At 34.5% G+C, this 23,402-nt stretch overlaps 1 protein-coding gene across 1 annotated transcript; it reads left to right on the forward strand.

Annotated features, from left to right (window-relative positions):
• The first annotated feature begins 1,526 nt into the window (after positions 1-1,526).
• On the forward strand, positions 1,527-22,571 carry SRS2 (P-loop containing nucleoside triphosphate hydrolases superfamily protein). Its single transcript, XM_085729608.1, has 29 exons — positions 1,527-1,646; positions 1,817-2,864; positions 2,965-3,006; positions 3,175-3,338; positions 4,122-4,320; positions 5,038-5,094; positions 5,194-5,299; positions 5,391-5,524; positions 5,649-5,723; positions 5,848-5,973; positions 6,069-6,200; positions 6,304-6,387; positions 9,587-9,700; positions 9,830-9,930; positions 11,434-11,500; positions 12,721-12,771; positions 13,142-13,219; positions 15,031-15,237; positions 15,338-15,376; positions 16,107-16,178; positions 16,285-16,371; positions 16,442-16,498; positions 17,690-17,868; positions 17,977-18,070; positions 19,616-19,666; positions 20,783-20,845; positions 20,954-21,013; positions 21,654-21,716; positions 22,380-22,571. The coding sequence occupies exons 1-29, from the start codon at positions 1,543-1,545 to the stop codon at positions 22,467-22,469; spliced, it is 3,744 nt and encodes a 1,247-aa protein (XP_085585734.1). The 5' UTR covers positions 1,527-1,542; the 3' UTR covers positions 22,470-22,571.
• Positions 22,572-23,402: the final 831 nt, after the last annotated feature.

A 23,402-nucleotide genomic window follows, 5' to 3' on the forward strand; every position in this document is an offset into this window, starting at 1 on the left:
TGTCATACTAGAATTTTTTTTAGTTATCCTGTTTTCTTTCTTCCCGTATATGTTAGTGCGATGTCCGAGGAAAATCACAGTTGCCAGACACCATTGTCGTTGGACGACCTATCTAAATTGAAAAGTTCATACAATCTATTTATCCAGAAACGTCACACTAACATCGAACAAGTAATTGTATTGTCCACATTCATGTTAAAAAAGAGGACAAACAAGAGAACGAGACCTGAAAAATCTTCAAAACAGGGAACTTGGATTAGAAAAAAAAAATCAATAGAATAAAAAAACTACAGAATTTACAAATTTCTCGAGATTTAGAGAAAATCAGACCTTCCAACTTTGAAGAATATAGTTCGTGATTTAAGGGATGGGTAAAGCGAGCCTAGAGCGCCAGAGAAGACAACCTTCCGCTTGAATGGTTCGTAGTGGTAATGTTGATGTTACAAAGACAGCAATATCATGTAGAGGAGGGGAGTAGTTTTCTCCTTCGACCATGTGGGAGATTCGAAAGTGAAAGAAAAGGGACCGTGTGTCGAGAAACAACGAGGTCTTGTGTGGTGGAGTTTGATTATCGTAGTCATTCGATGTGGTGGTCGTTGGTCAAAGAAGATGATGAACAAGAGGAGGAAAAAAAATAGAGAAATCATTTGATGACGTGAATCTATTATAAAATTTATGAGCTTGACTGATCCAAGATTTTAAAATATTTGTCGATCATGAACCACTAATTAGATCTCTCAATATTATAATTTGCATGTCGGGGGTTATCTTTTACCTCAACATTTTTAATTTAACTAAAAAGGAAAAGAAGAATAACAACAATAATAAAATAAATAAAAATAAAGAGTTGAAAAAAATTATAAGCACTATTTGAGAAAAAAAACCGTCACTAAATATAAACCTTTATATCTATATTCAATGAAGAAAAAGCTCAAACTCAACTTTTGGAGAGTGAACAACTTCTCTCCTTCCGATGGTTTAAAGCTAAATTTGTTATCTTTCATTATAACTTTCATACATGGTGCCAAACCCCATTCCTTTGTCCGGGGATTGATTAATTTGTTTTATTTTTCCTGAACATTTGCTGTAATTTTCGGATGTATTTTGTGGTACACCTTATGCCAGAAAGATAATCCGTTGTTCATTTTAATATATCATTTTGATTTCTTAAAAAACAAATATAAACCTTTATACAAATTATTATATGCATTTCTTAAACACATCCATAATTAATACTACTACTTTGTTTTAAAATATGAATTCTTAAATTTAATACACATGCAAGAAAAAATAATTTTCATCCCCTAAAAAAAAAGACAATTTAATAATATTCATACATAGAATTGACAAATGAATCGCAATCACCACATTCAAGGACACGGAGGAAATACATAGAGTTAAACATTTTTTTTTTTATCTTTAATTCCAAAGATAAAAAAAATTAAAAAATGGGAAATGTAGTCTTTGGCGCTTCCTCTCATTTTTCAATCGTGCAAATATAACACACTCTCGTCTTCAGTTCCCATAGTTGTGACACAGAAAATGCAAAACCAGGAAAATGGGCGAATCAGCGCATATTTCAGCGCCTCAAAGCCACTCCTTCCTCAAAAACGCCCTTCCGATTCATCCATCTCTTCACCATACCAGTAACTTCTCTTTCCCCTCTCCTTCCTTAATCTTCATTTTCTGTTCAATTAGGTTTACTAATTTCAAATTAATCAATATAATGCACTTGCAAATTTCACCATGCAACTTATTTTTTTAATTAATTTCATTATTGAATTCATCATAATCTGAGATCTATTTTTATTTCTAGAATTAAGGGTTTATGCGACGTTGATGGTGCCAAGGGTAGGGTTCGAGTTCCGAAGAGAGTTCCTCTTGCAGAGGTTCCGTTGAACAGGCTACATTCATCGGGGAATGGCGGTGCTGCATCTTCTGATTTAATTCACTGTAGTTTGAGTGAAAGGACAGTGGCTGTTCCTGCTGTTACTGCGGCGAAGGAGAATTTGTGTCAATCGAATTTTGAAACTCCAAGGAAAGAACATGGAGGATTTGAATCTGAATCACTTGATTACTTTTCTGCCAGTGGACTATTGGATGATGATTTTGATGACTCTATTTTGGAACAAATTGATATTATGTGTGAGGAGAAATCCGCAGTGAAAACATCCGGGGTGGAGGGGATAGGTCATAGTTGTCAGGAGAGAGTCTCGAGCGAGGGCAGTGTCGTTGGAAATGTGGATATGGGATCGGGAATTAATGTTTCTAAAGATATAGGAAATGATGATTTTGACGAGTCCATTTTGGAACAAATTGATAGTCCCTTTGAGCAGAAATCCGTGGAGAAAGAAGCTGGGGTGGGGATAGATCATAGCTGTCAGGAGAGAGTTTCCAGCGAGAGCGGTGTAGTTAGTAACGTTGACATGGGTTTGGGAACTAGTGCTTTTCCTAAGGATATAGGAAATGACGAAATTGATGATTTTGATGAGTCTATTTTGGAACAAATTGATATTCTTTGTGAGCAGAAATCCGCGGTGAAAGCAGCTGGGCAGGCGTTAGATCATAGCTGTCATGAGAATGTTTCAAGCGAGAGCGGTTTAGTTTGTACCGTTGATATGAGTTTGGGAACCAGTGCTGTTTCTGAGGGTATAGGAACCGGTGACATGCTTTGTTTTGGAATCGATTTGGATCATAAAGAAGAACATGTGGATAGCGAGACTACTAGGAAAAGTTTACCGAGTGGAACCATGCCAGAGGAATATTCTAAATACTTGAAATCACTAAATGAAAGGCAAAGAGAAGCAGCTTGCACCGATGTTTCTACCCCTTTAATGATTGTAGCTGGTCCGGGAAGTGGAAAGGTTTTCTTAAACTCTGCATTCTTCAACATTTTGTTTTTCCTTTGAGTATCTGTTTTTTGCTTTGGAACTGAATTGTTTTTATTTTTTTTGATGATACCAGACATCCACAATGGTTGGGCGAGTTTTGATGCTGCTTAACGAGGTATCACATTTTTTTTCATTTGCGCTATAAGAGATAGATACTGTGCATATCTTTCATTATTGTCCCTCTTTTTCTTTGTTTGCAAGTTGATTTGTTTGAAGCTATGCATTTAAATGTTTTTGGTCAATTATTTGTTTATAATTTCCACTGTTTGCTAAATTTGTGCAGGGCATTAGTCCCTTAAACATTCTTGCAATGACATTTACAGCAGCAGCAGCTGCTGAAATGAGAAAACGTATTGGAGCCATAGCTGGGAAGCAAACGGCAAAAGAACTGACAATCAGCACTTTTCATTCATTTTGCTTGCAACTTTGTCGTTCACATGCAGAAAAGTTAGTTGCTCTGAATTTGCTGGAGATTTTTCTTTAACTTTGTCATTAGTTCCAGTTTATCAGTTCCAAATTGTGTGTTCCATTGTGTTGTGTTTACTACCCTAGTTAGTTTTCTTGCTATTTGAATCCTAATTGTGGCATTTGCCATGATTCTAATCCACTATTCCTCAAAACTGATAACCCATCTAAATAATTGATATGTGGGAAGTATATTTTGTGAATTTGTTCCCCTTTAATAGTTGATTTGAATCTGCTAAGGATAAGTTAGCAGAAATAAGACAGGTAGTACATTTTCAAATATTTAACTTTAATAAGCAATAAGTTCCATTTAATACAAACACTGAAAAATTTGCTTAAGTATAACCGCATTATTCAGCATTAAAATAATGAATAAACTGTAATTTGTATCTCTTAAAACATACAGTGCAGCACATTCTTTCCTTGACCATACAAGGAATAGTGGTTTTGGCACTGTAATACTGTTAAGTTGCTTGAGCAGTGGTGGTTAATATTGGGAATCTGCTTAGAACCTGAAAGGAAACATTGTTAGGGAAAGGAGGAAATAAGTACATGAACAATATTTAAGATAAAGTGATAAACCAAACATGTAATGAAAAATAATACGCCGCTTCAGGTTTTAAGACTTATTGCCTAGTACATGACCCTACTAGACACATATATCATGATTGGATCCAAGTGATCTATCTGCTGCACTTGCACCCATAAGCTTTTAACTCACGCTGCTTAAAAAACTTCTTTTTATCATTGACACTTATGTTGCAGGTTAGGTCGTACATCTGAATTCTTAATATATGGTCAGTGGCAACAGCGGAATGCAATTATTGAGGCCACCCGATTATTAGAAAATGAAACAAGTAATCATAAAAATGGTGAATTGTTGATTGGAGAAGCGTCCGATGGTCTAAAGACCCCTAAACAGTTCAAGGATAAGGCAAAGAAATGGCAAAATTTTGTGACTCAGGTGTGTGATTATTTTTGAAGAGAAACTCATTCTAAACTTCCTGTTAAAATAAGGAAGTGATGCTTAATTTTCAAAATCTACATTAGCCTCCCTCAATTGCTATGTGATCTTATGATCATGTTAAAAATAAAACTGTTATGTTTACAAAGAAGTTTGATTAGAAGTGATGGTTTATACTAGAAATATCTTGCAACTACAGTTTGTATCACTGGTCATTTTGTGCTCTAATTAAGGAATATACTGTAACTACAACCCTAATTAGTACTTTTGTGTAAACAATAAATGTACCATTGCGAGGTTTGTCTCAGGCGTACAATTCCAGTGTATTCCTTTAATTTCAAGTTAGTACTCTGTCCATGAGGTGTCAACCCAGTGATAAGAGCTTAGTCTTATTACTTCAAGGGACAAAATAGACTCTATAGAACACCTCTAAATATGTAAAAAAAGAGTCTCTGTGATGTTATGAAACTTGATAGTTCTTTACCTGAGATAATTTGTCCTTCCTCCTAGTCCTGTGCTGGAAAGTTGAGCTGCTTGCATCTAAATTATTTATCAGGGATCAAATTTGTAAAACCGTGCATTTCTTAATGCGTATGATTTATATTACTATTGGTCGTTTATATTTGCTTAAAATGGCTTATTCAATACCTCCTTATATTTTTTATGCTGTAGTTAAATTTTAGCTTTATCATATAAAATAACTGTATACCATTTCAGGCCAAAGCCTCAGGAAGAACTTCTGCAGAATATCGTGAAATGGGCAATCAAATAGGAGTAAGCTGCTAAAGAGTTTTCCCATATGTGTGTGCACACACAGACACACATCCTTGTTCTGTTTTGTATGTCTGATTCCGTGCTCTGGATTGTAATCAGGCGGAAATTCTTGAGAATTACAGTAACATATTAAAATCTTGTAATGCTCTGGATTATCATGACTTGATCAGCTGCTCTGTGAAACTACTCACTGATTTTCCCGAAGGTAAACATTCCCTAAAATATAAAATTAACTGCAATCTACTCATTTGTTACAGTTTTTGTACCAACTTTTGTTTGTTCAAATTATTTCAAAGTTTTCAGAGAAAGTCAGGATTCATGGAAAGCAGTTGTCATAGATGAGTTCCAAGATACTAGTGCCATGCAATACAAGCTTCTAAGGATTCTTGCATCCCATAATAAAATAACAATTATTGGTGACGATGATCAGGTTTGAATATTTCTTCTTAAATCCCTAATGTATGAGATGCCTGATTGGATATCTGTATTGTTTTCTCTCTGCTAATTTAAAAGATCATCCTAATTACTGGTCTAATGTCATATTTTTCTTACAGTCCATTTTCAGTTTCAATGGAGCTGACATTTCCGGATTTATTTCCTTTCGTAATGATTTTCCAAACTACAAAGAGGTCTCTCTCGTCCTTCGCTGATTATGATTTTTATGCTAGATGTTTAATTCATATTTGCTCTTGCCTTACTCACACAACCATATTAAATGTCTTCATTTGGATATCACTTACTTTTTTGGTTCAGATTAGGCTTAACAAAAACTATCGCTCCACACGTTACATTGTCGAGGCTGCAGCTTCTCTTATTCAAAATAATGCCAAGCGATGTCAGTTGAAGAATGTTCTTACTGATAACTCTTCTGGATCCAAGGTACATACATCATGCAGGGTGCTGTTTTGAAAATTATGCCATGCTTTATTGTGATTTTCCTTTTTATATACAATGATTTTTGCAATAACCTGCAGATAATTATGAAGGAGTGTCACAATGAGGATGCACAATGTGCATTTATTGTTGACAAAATCTCAGAAATTTCATCTAATCATTCAGCAGATAACTGTTCCTATGGCAACATTGCAATTCTCTACCGTAGGCGGGTGATGTTTCTTGATACTATTCCTATTACAACTATGTATGTACATAAGCAATCACCCCATATCTGCTGATTGGTCTGTGCCTCTTCCTTTCTTCCCTTTTCAGGTATCAGGGAAAGCCTTCCAAATGGCTTTTCGGGATAGGAAAATACCGTTTAACATTCACGGCGTGGCTTTTTACAGAAAAAAGGTATTAATTTCTGTAATTAAGATAAAAGAGTGTTTATTTCTAGGAATTTTGATTGACTAATGTAGAGTTTCTAATCATTCAAGGACTTCCACTAACAGCCAAGGCTTAGCGTGTATTTGATTTGCTAAAAACTAGGGGACTGTACTGAACAACTTTTTTTGTACTCTGTTTGATTAGAAACTGGTCATGAGACTGGACAAAACAGGTAGCAAGAGACTGAATGAAAACAAGAATTCTTGTCCCTCACTAAACCATGAGACAATTTTTGTCCAGAGTATAAAACTATCAAAAATACCAAAATACCATTTTTATTTTCCAACATTAAAAATATTTTCTCTATATCTCTCTCCAGTACAGTTTTGTGTTGTCTTGTACCGTTCTGTCTTGTCCTGTACTGTTCTGTCTACTACTTAGTGTTTTACGAATCAAACACACCCTTATTGTACTATGTAGGTCATTAACTATTATAAACATTGATATTCCATTTCAGTGTAATTCCTTTTACTGTAAGCTTTAGTTGTGTTTTGTTCCCATTGTGGTTAAATCTGTGTTAGACTAATTATTTCAAACCTATCTGTTAAGTGTGCTTCCTGTCAATTTATGTCCCACAATAAAATAAAATAAAATAAAACACAGACAGAGCATATAATGCTGCTGCAAGTGTTATAAAACTTTGTCAGAATAAATTCACGGGTTGTTATGCATGAGAACCGTCAAGAATTGGTTTGTCTTGGCTGGTTTATAAAATCTGGGCAATCCGTGGTTAGGGTTGAACCAACTTTTGAAAAGGAAAGAAGTAAAGGAAACGAGAAATCATGTTCTTTATTCAAAACTGTAGAAAGTTGGGCAAAATTACAAGATGTTTTCGAAAGGTTACTTGCGGTGGTTGTCGGCGTCCCAGAAAAGGCTGCCTACCTTTGGGATGAGATGAAATAGGTTGAATGAAGTACTGTAGGGAGGAGTCGTCGGGATGTTAGCTCTCAGGGACGAGGTTAATACAGGGACCTGGGTATTATGGGGTGCCTAAGCCCCATCAACGAGTAGTATGCGATACTTATGGAGTAGTTAAGTGGCTCGAGTCTCTTCCCTGATAAGTAACTTTTAAGGGAGGTTTCCTAAGTGCTTGGGTGCTAATTAGAGATCCAGCCAAACATAAATGTGAGTTTTATGCCAAAATGGCTTGAGGAATACTAGTTACATCCCAAGAGCTTTGACACTGTCTTTTGCATGATTCATATTGGATGATTATGAAAGTGCACTCTGCCTATATTTCTCAATTCTGACTTCTCGGAAAGAAGGATCGCTTCAACTTCAGCCATGTCAAAGGGCTGAAGTATTCTATCTACCCAGTTGATTAGGAAATCATATTCGGATTCCTCAAGAAGGCCCTCAAGATTGCTTCGAGCCAAGACAACAAGAGCTGGTCTTGTTTTTCGGATCTAGAATTTGTTGCATTATTTTTTTCTACCATCTTTATTTTATTTAGTCAAGAACCATGTTGAAATTACTAGGTTCATTGTGAAACAGTGAAGCTTGTGACCCTTGAGCCCAAGCTCTATCCACTGCTTTCTTAATAGAAGGTTCTTCTCATTTAGCTTGTAAAAAATTACATATGAGAATATCATGGTGCTCCCACATTCCTTATATTTGTTACAGTTGAGGGCAGTGGTGGGTGGGTTTATATCATAATAGGGTTTAATAGAGGAGGTTGGGCTGATAGGAGAGATGAAGGTTCTCCAGAAGGCACGGAATGGATCTTTCAAGCTCTTGATGCAACCATGCAAGAAAACTGCATTAGATAATGGAGAAGTAACAAATCAAGCTGTTTAGAGTAGATAACTCTCATTTCTATGATTATAAGGTTGAAACCCTGTGATTTGATTGAAATGAATGAAACTAGGTTTACAAGTCTGTTTATATGGGTAATGAGGCTTCAAGTGTTTACAGAATGGATAACTAACTGATAATAAGTATTAACTGCTTGCAACTAAACTATGTATTTAACTAAGAGCTTTTATAGCTTAAAGCTAATTATTCTCTAGACAGAATGGCAGCTTGAGCTCTGCATTTTGTATAAGCTGAGACATTTACTTGGTTTTTTTTTTGTGTGTTGATGACGTTGTCATTACTATCAATGATCACCACGGCATAGCACAGATTCTTAGAATTTAGGCTAAACCTAACTCAATCTTAAAGGCTAGTTCAGGCAGTGAGGATTGCCCAACCCTTACAAGGACTACTTTGGCCATATCTTTGGTCGATGTGAGATTTTAACACACCCCTTCGTGCCCAGGATTGGATTTTGAACAAATTTGGGTGGCTCAATAACCACCATGAGATCTCAACACTCTTAAATCCAATATTGGACATTTGAAGCACAAAGTTCCATGAACAAATGTGAGTGGTCCTATAAACGATCTAGGATAGACTTTGATACCATCTTATAATTTGTGTAGGCATAATTTGGCCCCAAAATCTAACTCAACGTGTAAGGACTGCCCAAGGGTTACAAAGACAAGTTTGGTGGATATCGTATGAAGCCTGGATATGTAGTACGGATATGGGTGCGATACGATACGAATACGTGGATACACAAACTTTTTGAAATTCAAGATACGACCCGACTTAGATACGTTAATAAAATTTAATAAAAACTTATATAGAAGTGAATACTTGTAATGAAATAGTCAATAATAAATTCATCGTTAATGTATAATCTCAATTTACAAAAGATACTTGTGGTTAAAACAAAACTTTAGAGTTTTTTCCTAAATTGAAATATTTTAACGCCGTTGTTGAAAAATCTAACAACAAAAACGAAAAAGGATTGTAGGGCTTCTCTGATGGGGGAGAGACTTTTTTCTTTCAGTATGTAAAATCTAAATGTTTTAAAAATATATTTAATTTATGAACAAACGTGTAAAAAAATATGTAAAAAAGAGTTTTAAAAACGTAAGGCTCCTCTTGATGTAAGGAACGAAGACGTACCCACAACGTATTTCAAAAGTATCTGTTGTGGTGTAAGTTAGCCATTGGCCTTAACGAGATTTGGTGGAGATATCTGTTAGTTTCTTATTCGAGTTCACAAGCTCTTGAAAGTTTTATGTTTATAATCTTACAACTATCTGATCTGCAAATGCTTGTATCTTCACCTTTGCTTACATGCCATAAGTTCTTACTTTGTCCCTTTTTATAATAGGTAGTCAAAACTATCATATCTATGCTTCAAACAGCACTGCCTGGTTGTGACGATGACTCATATAGTCGAGTCTTCAAGGCTTTACTTCCTTTCGAGAAGGATATGAAAAAGAGGGTACGAGTTTTATAAAGATTTACATTTTGGACATGCATAAGGGAACCTATAGCCATGGTGGCTTCCTATCTTTTGGTTTTATGTTATCCTTTCAGCATTCATGTTTCACATTACCGCTAATTTCTGCAGGTAATCGACCATATTAGCAAAATTTCAACCATTAGAAAATGCAGTTTCTTATCAGCTGCTTGTGACATCTTTAGTGCAAAGATTTCTGGTACTTATAAAAGGTGGTACACATATTCTTCCTTGAAAGTTTTATCATGTTGTATAAAAAAATATTTGAAATATTTTAGTTGTATTAAAACCCCACTTCGACTAATGATATGGGCACGGCATTCTGAATATTTTGTATGTTGAAATTTGGGGCCTAACTCATCCTTACAAAACCGGCTTGTAAGGTTAGGAGTGCCTCCCCTTTATAAACTTTTCTCAAGAGTGCTATCTATCCGATGTGGGACTAAATCCACCCCCTCAAAGCCAACACAATGAAGGTGTTGGAGGATAAACAATGAAGGTGTTGGAGGCTGCAATGAAGGCTAACCAAAGGTCGCAATTTAGGCGACTAGGGGCAGACCGCAAAGGGGCAGACCGCAATTAAGGCGGAATTTCCAACACACCCCTTCAAGCTTCAGCCCGGCCCAATGGGCCTGAAGCTTGGACGATGCGGGAAGCCCAACGATAGATCTAGGACAGGCTCTGATACCATCTTAGAAATTGTGGTTGGGCCTAACACAACCCCACAAAACCGGCTTGTAAGGGAGGAGTGCCTCCTCTTTATAAACTCTTCTCAAGAGTGCTATCTATCCGATGTGGGACTAAATCCACCCCCTCAAAGCCAACACAATGAAGGTGTTGGAGGCTGCAATGAAGGCTAACCAAAGGTCGCAATTTAGGCGACCAGGGGCGTTCCGCAATTAAGGCGGAATTTCCAACACTGTATAATGTTCTCAATAACTAGCTTGGTGTACAGACCTAAGTCTTAGCTTCTGTTTCTGTTAGATTCTCTTATGGTTGTAAAGCTTGCTTAGAAAGCCTAAGTAACTAAATTTACCTCTGTAATGTGTAATCTAAGCATGATAATCAGAATATAGATTTCCACTCTGTCAATATGTATATGTATATCTTAATTTTTTTCTTTAGCCGCATAATATTTTGAGGCCTCTATACCTTCATTTCCTTGGGAAAACTTCATTTCACTGTCTGAGATCATTGTTCCAGCATCGACAAACCCATTGCAACCCATTCAATTGCAGATAAGCTTCACCTATCCTGCTCAATATTGCACTGCCAAACATCACCATTCCTCAATCCACGATGATCAATCTCCTACACCATTTTTGAGAAATTTGATAATAAAATTTCCACCTGCGGAAGCAACAGGTGGAACCAGTTATTAACAGTCATATTTCACAGGTTTTACCATTTCATTGTTACTCCTGAAATTCCTCCGAGTTTCTTTACTGAAGAGATACATAACTCAAAACAGTCACATTCGTACACAGCTTTGGGAAGATCTCTCTAATGCTATTAATTCTTTAGATTCACGGGGTTTGTGCTCAGAGTTTGAATGTATCTAGTTTTACATTTTGATTTACTTTCTAGTAGTTCATGCTTTTTTGTTTACCTGTGGCTTCATTGGCTTACTATGTTACCATCTGTATTCTTGTTCTGCTTTTATAGTATTATGAACTAATTAATACACTGATTTTCATCACTCTCATGGATCATAGGAGCGATCTTACCCATGGAAGGAAGGTTTTAACGACAATAGAGATCATATCAAAACTTGTTCACAGGGTAAATGCTTTCTGTACACTTTGATTGCTGATCTTATTTATGTTTAAATGTTTATTTCATTTGTGTTAATTGGTGATAAAGTATACCATGGTGAGGTGGCATCTGACCTTTCAACTTTTCATACATGTGGAGAATATTGAATGAGAGGAGTGTTCAATATGATGGATGAGAGAGGATAGGTGCAAATATTTACCATTGGATCACACATTAACGATTTTTTTATCAAAAGACCCCTTTAAAGGTTACACAGCTAAAATGACTCTGACTACTAAACTAACCCGACCTTTTTGTAGGATTTTGGGGCAAATAGAGAGGTGTTTTGTTTACAATGTTGCCGAATGTTTCTAGTTCATTTCGACTTATTAGAGAATTTTTATTTGGAATCTTCAAGACAGTGTTTTATTGTTGCCATTACTACCCGGATAAAGTTGTCTTGTTGGCTCATCGGATAATTTGTGGTGATTGGCATTTTTCCTTTTAAGCATGAACTGTTTTCGTAGATATGTAGTTGTTGGAGAGAGGCTTCATTGTTGTTAGTAGTGGATCAAATTGTAGTATTGGAGAGAGGCTTCATCGGATAATTTATGGTCTTACTAAACAGTTGGTTTCTAATTAATCTACATGGGGTCTATCAGTCTGTATAGCTAATTTATTACTCAGATTGTTGTGTTATTCTACCTTCCTTTTCTCACAGTTGTTGGTTTTCTTTTGAACTTCATTAGAAAAGATGTTTTATCCTTGGATTTGGATCTCCTTCAATTTTTGAATAACATATTATGATTCTATTAGATAGAGGAAATCAATGTTATCATACAATGATAAAATTATTTCTTTCTATGTCTCTCAAGCATAATCATACTGCTTTATTTGGAGTTTAAGAGATATGCACTGACAATAAAAAGTTTTACACAATCATATCTCAACATGTATAGATGTTTGTTGAAATCTTTAGAAAGCAATATAGCAAAGTGACACTGCTGAAATATTATTCAATGGTTGTATAAAACTTTTATACTGTCAGTACATATTCTTTATTTTTTTTGAATTTTTTTATCTTACATTCCTCTTCCTTAATGGGTGCCCTAAATGAAATTCAACACCTCCTACTGTTTTTAGTTCCAACAATTTCTGTAATATCCAAGGCTTATGATTGACTTCTTTCACATCTTGCAGTAAAGACTTTTCTCACTTGAAATGCATGCCATATTTATTTATGACAGGAAAAGTCAATTTCTGCTATCATAACTTCTGTAGCGAACATGATACCTGAGGTTTGTCTTACCTCTCACTTGGAATTATGACTCTAAATAACTACTGTATTTACACATGGGTTATCATTTTTTCTTATAATTGTTTGATCAGCTTAATAGTGTAGGTATACTAGCTTGTTGTTTGAACATATTTTTATTAGTTTTTAACTGTATAGTTAGATTCCATAGCTCTACAAAACACTCTTGGGAATGTATCCATCAGTTATATAATTGTTTTATTGCATGATCCAGCAATATTGTGCTTAGTTGAATATGGAGATACACAAATTAAGTTGACATACAAGTCTCATAAATTGTAAAATTTCATTTTTTAAAGTTGTTGCATATAATGTCATGATATATTTACTATTACATGGACTCTGAATTTTAGAAATACCTTCTTGAGCAACGGGCAATTGTTGATGTTGATGGAGGGACGTTGTTGAATGAAGATTGTGACATCAGATCTGTAAGTTTTATATGCAAGATAAAACTTAAGTTACTATGAGCCATTGTTTTATGTCATGAAAAAATGGACCTATATTTACTGAAATAGTAATTTTTTGTTTTGTATATATATACGCTTTTGTAATACCCAGTTTTTATATAAGCTAAAAAGTTATCAAACCCCCAATATTTAACACAAGGAGTGTCAAAATACAGAAATATAGATTGAACTCAGTCATTAATCCCCAGAGAATAACAAAAAACCAATTCACCCACTACCAACTAATCTAAGTGATGAATCCCACATCTAACTATTATACAAATCAGCAACCCCTAAACATTCCTTGGGTTGGCAAACCAAGATGAAATTGGATATGTAAAGCTACCCAACTTTGTGTTTAACCAACTCCAAGATTTCAACTTAACAACCTTTAGGATATCTCTTGGCAATCCGGATCAACCACCAAAAATAACAATTAAGACCTCCAAATAGCCAAATAGCTGCAAACTAAATAGTTTGCCATGCCTCCCTAACATCCGTGTTACAAGATGGCAATCCATGAAATTGTAAAAAAATGATTGACTGTCATTATGCAATGCTGAAGTGATTCCCAACCATTGTAGGCATAGCCTCCTTACCTGGGCAAAAACAGTACATTTAAATAACAAATTACATAATTCCACCATGACACCCCACACACCTCCATTCTAATAATGGTAACAAACTTCGATCCACAAGACTGTCCTTTGTGGGCACTCTGTTCTACGCCAAACAAAACATGATACTTTCAGTGGAATCAACTTGTTTCAAATTTTACAAAAGAAAGTATTTGTTCTGTGACTCTGGAGTCATGAGCTAACCAACACCAAATAAGCAGAGCTCACCAAATAGACACTTCCACGACCATACATGCATCCTTGTCCACCTATCCCAACCCCTTCTTTCAAGCCCACCTCTAATAAATCCTGCTAATAGACCAAGTTCTCGCTTAAATCGCTCTTTCCTCCACAACCAAACCCATGACCTACCCCAACCTCCACTCCACCATCTTCTCCACTAATGCAGTGGGAAAACGCAAAGCCAAAAAACAGTACGAAATCTTGAAACCAAGGAACCACCATCAACCAAATTGTCATACCAAAACGATGTATCCCATTGCCCATAGATCTTTATAATACCTTTTGGTTCCTTAAAGTATAAAATGATTTTGAACCCAGAAGCCACCTCAAACAATTGTAGAAGACATTAATTTGCCCAAACATTGTTTTCTGATTTTTGACAAAGAAGCAATGTTTTATAAGTAAATTGTAAGTGGGAAATTTGGAACTCCCGAACTTCTGCTTTATATCCATAAATCAGACCCACTTCTGCAGTTTTTTTTAGTCACATTTAACTCTTCGGCAACAATGAGGAATAGAAAAGGTGATAATGGGTATCCTTGCCTCAATCCTTGTGGAATATTGAATTTGTCCGTTGAGCTACCATTTATCAGCACCGGAATTCTTGAAGATGCTAGATAAGTAGAGATCCATTGCCTCCACATCTCCGAAAATCCCTTCCCAGTTAACAGAATCGTAAGCTGTTTTAAAATCCACCTTGAGCACCAACAACCCCCGACCTGATTTTCTAGAGTCATTTACCACCTTTTGTAATTCAAAGCTCTTATGAAACGAATTTTGTGCAATATGCATCAAGGGTATTTGATGTTTGGCGGAAGATTTTGTTCCAAATTTTGTAATTTTAGTTTTAACTTTATGTCTTCCAATTTTCATATTAATTCAGTTTTATCTAGACTTTCTTCATCCAAGGCTTGAATTTCTCCCTTAATTCAGGTTCTTCAATACCTATTAGATGATGTCTCTGAGTTTTTGTCTACCAAATTCATTGAGGTAAGAGGGGAAAAGGAAATGTCAGAAGATAAAGGCTGCATTTTTACGTTAAAAGCATTCATTGATTATTTATTTGAGCGCGAGAAAGAAAATTTTCGTGCTCGGAGGAAGGACAATGAAAATTCTGTGACACTGACTACCATTCATCAGGTAACTATCCCGCTTGATTAGTATTTTCTCAACAACTTGATTAGTATTTAATAGAGTTAAGCTCCACAGTAATGCCAATTCATACTCATTTGTCCTGTAGGCAAAAGGTTTAGAGTGGGACATTGTCTTCATAGTTAAGGTATGTGATAATATTCAGAACATTTCTTTTTGTCTTGCCTAAAAACAAAACAAGTGCATGAATATATGATCGTGATGTTTTTGAAACAGATGCTCAGATTTCTATACCTGTTTATTCATATTATCCTTGGACACTTATATGGCCAACGTTTAGGATATGTTTGGTTGTGAAAGGAGGAAAAGTGAAAAATGAGAAAAATGTGAGAAGAAATAAACTAGATTTTACTTTTGTTTGGTAAATGAGAAAAATGAGAGCAATAGAAGAGAAAGGAGTGTGTTTAATTTTTTTCTCCCTCTACAGTAGCCAATCCAGGGCTTAAATGGAACTTGGAAAAGAATAATCTCTCCCTCCTTGTATAAGAAACTCATTGAAGATTCAGTTGCATAATTACCAAATAATGCATTTCATATAGCCTTAGGGTATATCTTTTTTGTGATCTGAATCTTCTATATGATTACTTTGTTCATGAATGGTAATTTATTGCCTCCTCAACATGTTCTCTCATGTTAATAAAAAAAAGTTGTTCAAATGTTTTTATTTACTCATGTGATCTTTTAATAATTTTATGGCTGGCGTTTACGCCTGGGTAACCAAGTGTTACAGCTTAGGTGAGGGAGGAATTTGTCTAATTGCAATTTGACTGCCTTGTTTGGGGCTCAATTTCTTGTTTTGGTCAAATTTATCATGAATACAAGTATTGCCTTGACTTCTGTTTTGGTATATTAAATAGGCAAATGAATCTGAGATCCCTCTATTACACGATTTCAAAGGTGTTGTGAAGGACACTGCAGCCATAGTTGAGGTACATTATTATTATTCTATAATTGATTCATATGTTCATTTTTTGTCTTGATGTTTGTTATAATAGATTGGTTATTGGTAATGATTCTTTCTTTCATGATTATAAGGAAGAAAGACGTTTACTATATGTTGCAATGACTCGTGCTCGGCAGAAGCTTTTTATGCTCTATGTCATGATGGACTCAAATTGGCAGGTTTGTCAAACAACTTTCAGTTCGACTCTTTTTATAGTTGTTGGGTTTTGCTAACTTTGTGTGTCTCTAGATGCTTCAACCTTCACGATTTCTGAAAGAAATCCCTCATCATCTTCTAGAATTTCAGGTATGTCATACTGCCTTTTCATAAACAATTGCAACTTTTACATTATTGAATAGAAGCCATTTTGAATTCCTTACCCTTTCTGTTGGAGAAGTGTGAAGCTTGTCTTTGGATGCCGGCATAGTATTTTAAGTTTGAATTTGAATATGTCAAGGCAAAATATCTATTATTTTGTTTTTAGTGGACAAGTTACATTCCTTTTGTTATTCAAAACAGAAACCTACAAAGTGTTTGTTCCCTTCAATTATCTCTTAATTTTATATGCACACGACGTTTATATTTATGAACATTATGAATTATATTGACCTGTTTCTTTTTATAAGGAAATTGGATATAAAACTTTGCATCAGTTGTCAAGTTATACTTTGTCACTCTAACCACCCAGTGTAGAATATTGGTTATGGATGTGAGATTTGAGAGGAAAATTAGTAAAAACAGTTGAGTTAACAATCCTATGATAAGATGGTGGTTTTTCAAATGTGGTTTCAAAACCAAACAAATACTTTTGGGTCTGTGATATTATTGATTTACAACTTCTAAATGTGGTTTCGAAAAACACGGACCTTGCTTTGTTCTCATTAAATGCGCAATGGTATGATAGATGAATTGATGAGTAACTTTATTTGTGCAGAATTAAATGCACAACGGTATGATAGATGAATTGTTGAATGATTGTTTGGTCACATACATAGAAAAGTTTTTTTTATAGGCAAATATTAGTAATTAGTTGTTATTTTAGTATTTCTCCAACTCCTTCCACCCTTGGCTCAAAACAATTGAACTATCCAACTCCCCAGAAGAGTTATACTAGAATTTGATAGTGTTGAAAATAAAAATATCATACAACAAATTTAAAATATGAAGACTGGTAGAGAGTTATAATAGTAGATGTTAAGGTGTTTTCAATTTTTATTTATTTATTTGAATTGAAAAGGTAGTTCAACTTTAAAAGTGGATGTTATCCCATTAATGTACTTTTATATAAGTATTTACAATATACAATCCTGCCTCCTGTAGTAGAAATTTCTGGATCCTCCCTGCCTGCAAAATTATCTTTCTAGCTATTCTCTTCGACTTCTCCAACATCCCTGAGCTGCTTTCTAAAATATTTCTTCTTATTTTATCCAAAAGACCTTTAACTTCAACATCAAGGTTTATAAGTTGTGAGTCAGTGTGTAGTATATACTTGTGTAGGGTGATATAAATAGGCAAGAACTACAAATAAAGCGAGAAGGCCATCAAAAGGAAACTACCTGTTGTACCACTGATTTGGACCCTGTGCCAAATAATTTGCTCAACAATCATTTTATTGAGGCTTCCAGTGAGCTTGCAGAATTTGCAGAGGCAAACAACGGCAATGATTTCATAAGAAGGTTTCACTTTTCATTTTGATGGTTACATTACTATTATGCATTGATGATCTCAGCCATGAATAATTTTGAAAAATTGGTATTAGTCAGTACATAATTGTTATTTTGCAGATTCGATGTAGAAGACAGATCTGTTGTTTCCCATATATTCCATAAATGGGCTAAAAAGAAAGCCTTTCAAGATCCAAAGAGGTTGCTAGATAAGGTGACTCTATAGTTGTGTCCATGTTTTTTTTTTGAATGGCAAATGTTAATAATTGTTGTTAGATTAGTTTTTCTCCTTTGTCTGGGTTTGAACCCAGGACCTTCAACTCCTTATCCCTTAACTTAAACGAGTTGATCATTCCTAGCCAAGTAATGGATTCTCAGGCCCCATGCTATCAGCTGACAACTATTACCCAACATGTGATTCCCCCTTTCTTGTAAATGTCCCCTTTTATCAAATTGGATTCACTTCCTCTTTCCATAACTCATTTTCCTCCCCTTGCACACTCAACACATACCTTGACTCCTAACGATTTTTGGGACTTGGGTTTAGGCCTGTGAGAAAATATTGATACGGCCTTCTTTCTTTGCTCAAGCTACGCAAACTGAACTATATCTACAATTCTATCATATTCCGGGCACTGTTATGAGATTTGCCACTGGAAAAGATTTACTAATTCAAGTTCAGATATTGATCATTTTATAATTATTATATGGTGTACATGCATATGCATAACTATTTTCTATTTTTGTATATTTTAGGATTATGTGTTATTATTAAAATGAAAATGGGTTGCAAATTTGTTCCAGTGATGTCTTGTTTATAAAGAAAAATTATTCAAACTTAGCAGATTCACTTCTTTCTCCTAGACAAGGTTGTCAGCATCTACGTAATGTTGTGAAATCTCCATAAGTACAACTTGTAAGAGTTCAATTGATACAAAATAATATTTAAAACATATACTATAGCATCTAAAGACAACTTCTATTGTGCAAAGTTAATAGTCAATATTCTAGCTTGGCACTTGACCAGAATACACAAACATAGCATTACAATTCAAAATTGATGGACAAACACACACATCATAAGATAGGTTCTTTATGCAGCACACAAAAGGAGTGTAACAAGTTCAACTTAGATGGATAAATTGGCAAATCACAAAGATCTTAATTACAAAAGAGTGAAGGATGGTGGGGCTGAGCTTCCCCGATTTGATAGATGGTTTACTTCACCTTGGTTGCTTGTTGGGTTTTATTGCAAGCTTGCAGCATGGATTGGGAATCCTTCAAAAGTGTTAATAGAAAATTTTGAAAAAGTAGCAAAAGATGAAAAGATTGGAACAAAGAGCGTCATCGGTTATATATCTTACAGAGTCTCTTACAAAAAACTGTTATGAAATGCATATGGAAATAAAGAAATTTTGTGACCAAGAAGGATCCTGTTTGTACTTATGGTAAATCCTTCAAATAGATATGCTTGAACTGAATAACTAATTGAGATAGTGAGACTCATGTGGTTTTCTTATTGTTAGAAATTACAAACTAATGGAATTGATCAAGTCCCTTATAATTGATTTCATGGAGATAAACTTGCTTGAAATTTTGTTCAGCTTTGAGTTATTATCATAATGTATAAATAATTTTCTTATGGTCTATCTTGAATATAGGTAGGGGGATTGTTAATGAGGCATTTCACAGATATCTTGTATGAATATTATTAAATTTGCTTGTTTGAAAATGATTTTTTTTCCTATTGGATGCTCAGGTTGGTTTTGTAATTGATGAACGCCTAAGACAGAAGAAGAACAAACACAAGGTCTGTGGTATCATATCTCCCCGAACTGCTTGTTTTTTGTTACATATCATTTTCTTGAATGTGTATCTTATTTCACATTAACAAATTCTATGTTATGTTAAATAGTTCTAATGGATACATTCATGTATTCTGTCATTAACTCATTATTAATAGTGAAGTGAATGGGCGTATTATTGTTTGATTGTGTTGAGTATTTCCAATATTTAAAAGTGTTGACAAAATATCCTTAATATTTCACCCACATTAGACTCTGTTTTAGATATGCAATCCTAAGCATGATGGATTATGGATATGTCGTGATTCCCGCATTGACTAGTGATATTGCTTAAGTAGTGCTTATAAGGTTTGGCTAGTCATCACTGATTTTGTAAGGACGAGTTAGACCCTAAGCCCAAATCTTAGGTTCATATTAGAGCCTATCCTAGGTTTGTTAACGGGCCAAAATATATCTAGTTCTAGACGTGAGAGGGGTGATGAGATATCCCTGTTTTTTCACCTGCATTAGTCCACACGCCTATCCTATCTTACAATTGTTGTTGAGCCATAATCTTTGTTATTACGGCCACATTTCTAGATGTTGGATGTTTTGTCTGGACGAGACAGGGTGTATCGAGGTCTTTGTTATTCCACTCACATTAGTCCATGCTTAAGATGTGTAGTCTTGAGCGCGAAGGGGTGTGTTGAGAGTCTCACACCGACTAGAGATATGGCCTTGGTAGTGCTTAAAAGACTTGGGCAGATATCACCTTACAAGCCATTTATGTTAGGTTGCGTGAGACCAAAGTTTAAAGAAAATGCATTTGACTTGAAATGATGTTGGTTGTTTAGATACAGTGATTAAAGGGTTCAGGCCTCTGTAAAAAAAGGGTTCAAGACCATATGCCGATTAACATATTCATTTATAAATTTTCTTCCAGAAGCAAGACATAATTTGTCTTTCTCTGTTTTATCCAGACAAATAGTTGGCTTTACTGACACCAGTCTGTCAAATATTGTTCCCATTACTTCTGTTGATATATATTACGCAACATCGTCTAACTTAACTTCCTTTGTGGTGGATGTATGGTAATTGATCATTAATCATTTCAAATACCTTATTTGTAATTGCAATTTCAGGATTTGTTGAATTCTCTAAAGTCCAGCTTAAGCTGTGATGAAGCAATGCAGTATGCTCAATATGTAAGTGCCTTTACTTGTAGCTAAGGCCAAACATGGTTTCAATTTTTAGATAAGAGGATAGAGGAAATTGAAACTTCTGTCACATCCTAATGAAATTTATCCTTGTAGGTTTTGAGATGGGAGCAAATCCCTGCTGATAAACGTGCTCATCTTATGAGGGAAAAACAGGTTAGCTGTGCTTTCTCTGTTCACTAGTTATCATTTAGAATTTTATGGGATCTGTTAAAATATTATGTTAAAATATTAGCATTCTTACTGTTTTATCCATCTCATGGTATTCTTGGTGTGAATAATCTGTTCACACATATCCCATATCATTAACTCTTATCTTTTCCTTCTATTTGAACCTAAAATATTTCACTGACATTAAGAAGGATTAGTACAAATATATATATTCAAGAGGAAATAGTATTTTGATCCCTTAATGTCCGCATAAGTCAATTAGCCTTGGCTATGTCTAGTAAGGATTGAGATCTTATATCTCCAGTTAAAATATTTTTTGACGACTACACTAGAATATTTGGTATACGTTAAATATAATTACATATCTTATACTCCATTTCTCACAATTAGTGACAATTTTTTATTTGCACATTAAGGAAAGATTATAAATGAAATAAATAGAATAATAATTTTACCAAATTAACCTTGTTAAATATCGGTGTATATATCATTTAATGCAAAGTGAAATCTATTGACTTGGAAGTGATGTCATGAGTTTGTGGGGTTGATATGTTAACGTAGCCTGACCTCGGTTTTCCTTGTTATTATGGAGTTGAGATTCGAAAACATGTTTTGCACTTTTCAGGAACATTTCCTGAAGTTAAAGATTGAGAATGCAATGGGTTCAGCAACACCAACTGACAAGCAGGTAAGAATTCACAGTGAATGGACCTGTTAGGCCTTTCATATTTAATATTTTTCATGCATTCACTTGAAGTCTTTAAAATTGCTTTCTACATTCCTGCAATGCTGAGTTTAATTTTATTATTTATTTATTTATTTATTATAATATCCTATTTATCTTGTTTTGCCTACTGCCTACTTTTTTTTTTAAATTTTGCCTACTGCCTACTGGTTTTGAATCTACATATTTTTTATTGATTTTGTAACAGTAAACTTTTATCATCATGATTGGATATTTTGCTGTGTCTTAATTTTTGTTTGTTAGACATTCCTCGGATTAGGTTTGTTCCGATATTGGACATATGTCGGTGTCTAACACATATGATTACATTAAATTATGTTATTTTCTTAAATTATTATCAGTGTCGGCATGCCCGTATTATGTCTGATGTCTTGTATGTGTTTCATAAGTTTTTTTTTTTTGAAGAAACTGTGTTTCATAAGTTGATGGTATCCATCCTGTGTGATCCTTTTCAAGAAAATACATGATTGGTTCTTTCTTATCTTTTGTTAACTACTACCATAATGATGTTGGTGCGACATTTTCGTTGAAAGAAAAAAGTGATGGATTTTTACCTTTAATTTACTTTTTGTAAAAAATTAACGGTTTGTTTTTGACTTATCGCAGATCTCCTATTTGAAGAAACTTGGGTGCACCATGACCCCTACATCCCGCCTCCACGCATCTCGTCTTATTGAGCAATACAAATCATTGTAATAAGTTTTGATCTTTGATCATCCAATAAGGTTAAATTTTGTCAACTTTTATGTTATATAACAATTATTATCCTTGATTATAAAAAAAATTATATTTTGCAAAGGTATTTCGTTAAAACTGAATATGTGTGCTCAATGTATCCAGTAGTTGAGCTTTGGCTAAAATTTAAAATGATTTATACGTCTTCCGGTATAAGATCCTTAAAGAAAAACCGTTCAGGTGAACATGGATGATTTATTAAAAAAAAAAAAGGATGATACATAGAAAATTAAAGGATAAATATTGACACTTCGAAATCCTAAATCAACATCACAGATGTTTATACTATCTTCGTTTGTTGGATTACTTGCAAAATGCATGCAATGAACCAATCAATCAGTGATAAAAACCCAAAATCTCATTGACATGTATTTTCTGTTCAATTGTAAAAAAAAAAAGTATTTTCTGTTCTAAAACCAAAATAACAAGATGGCGTTTCAGAACCAATCATCATACACTAACCAATTCAAATGTGTACACAGAAATTTGTCTCCTAATTTTCATTTCCAGCCAAACGATAGTACTGTAACATATTGCTAGCATAATCAATCCGTTTCAAACTTCAAAGCAGTCGTATGAAATCTTTCTCGGAGTAAAATAGTTTTCATTATAAAAAATAAATCTTAACCTATATTACTCCATTTTATTCTGAAAGGGTGTTTTAAATCAACAACTTTTTGGACACAAAAATCAACAATTACCATTTTGAATCAATGCCATGTTTACACCTACTTTATTTCTTTAGAACACGTGGTGGTTTGACTTTTAACATGTCAATGAGATTTTAAATTTTAGCCAAAGCTCAACTACTGGATACATTGAGCACACATATTCAGTTTTAACGAAATACCTTTGCAAAAGTAATTAATTTTAAATATGCTCTCTCCCTCTCTA

Source organism: Medicago sativa, chromosome 1 (assembly GCF_051527215.1).
Source record: "Medicago sativa cultivar Bolivia chromosome 1, Bolivia_mono, whole genome shotgun sequence".
Classification (NCBI taxonomy): Eukaryota; Viridiplantae; Streptophyta; class Magnoliopsida; order Fabales; family Fabaceae; genus Medicago; species Medicago sativa.

What these genes read in the sequence shown, in the direction of transcription:
- SRS2 (XM_085729608.1), top strand. Translation starts at nt 1,543, where the DNA reads ATGCAAAACCAGGAAAATGGGCGAATCAGCGCATATTTCAGCGCCTCA. An exon ending in ATAACTCTTCTGGATCCAAG is followed by an intron (nt 5,974 to 6,068) that starts GTACATACATCA and finishes AATAACCTGCAG; the next exon opens with ATAATTATGAAGGAGTGTCA. An exon ending in GGCAATGATTTCATAAGAAG is followed by an intron (nt 17,869 to 17,976) that starts GTTTCACTTTTC and finishes GTTATTTTGCAG; the next exon opens with ATTCGATGTAGAAGACAGAT.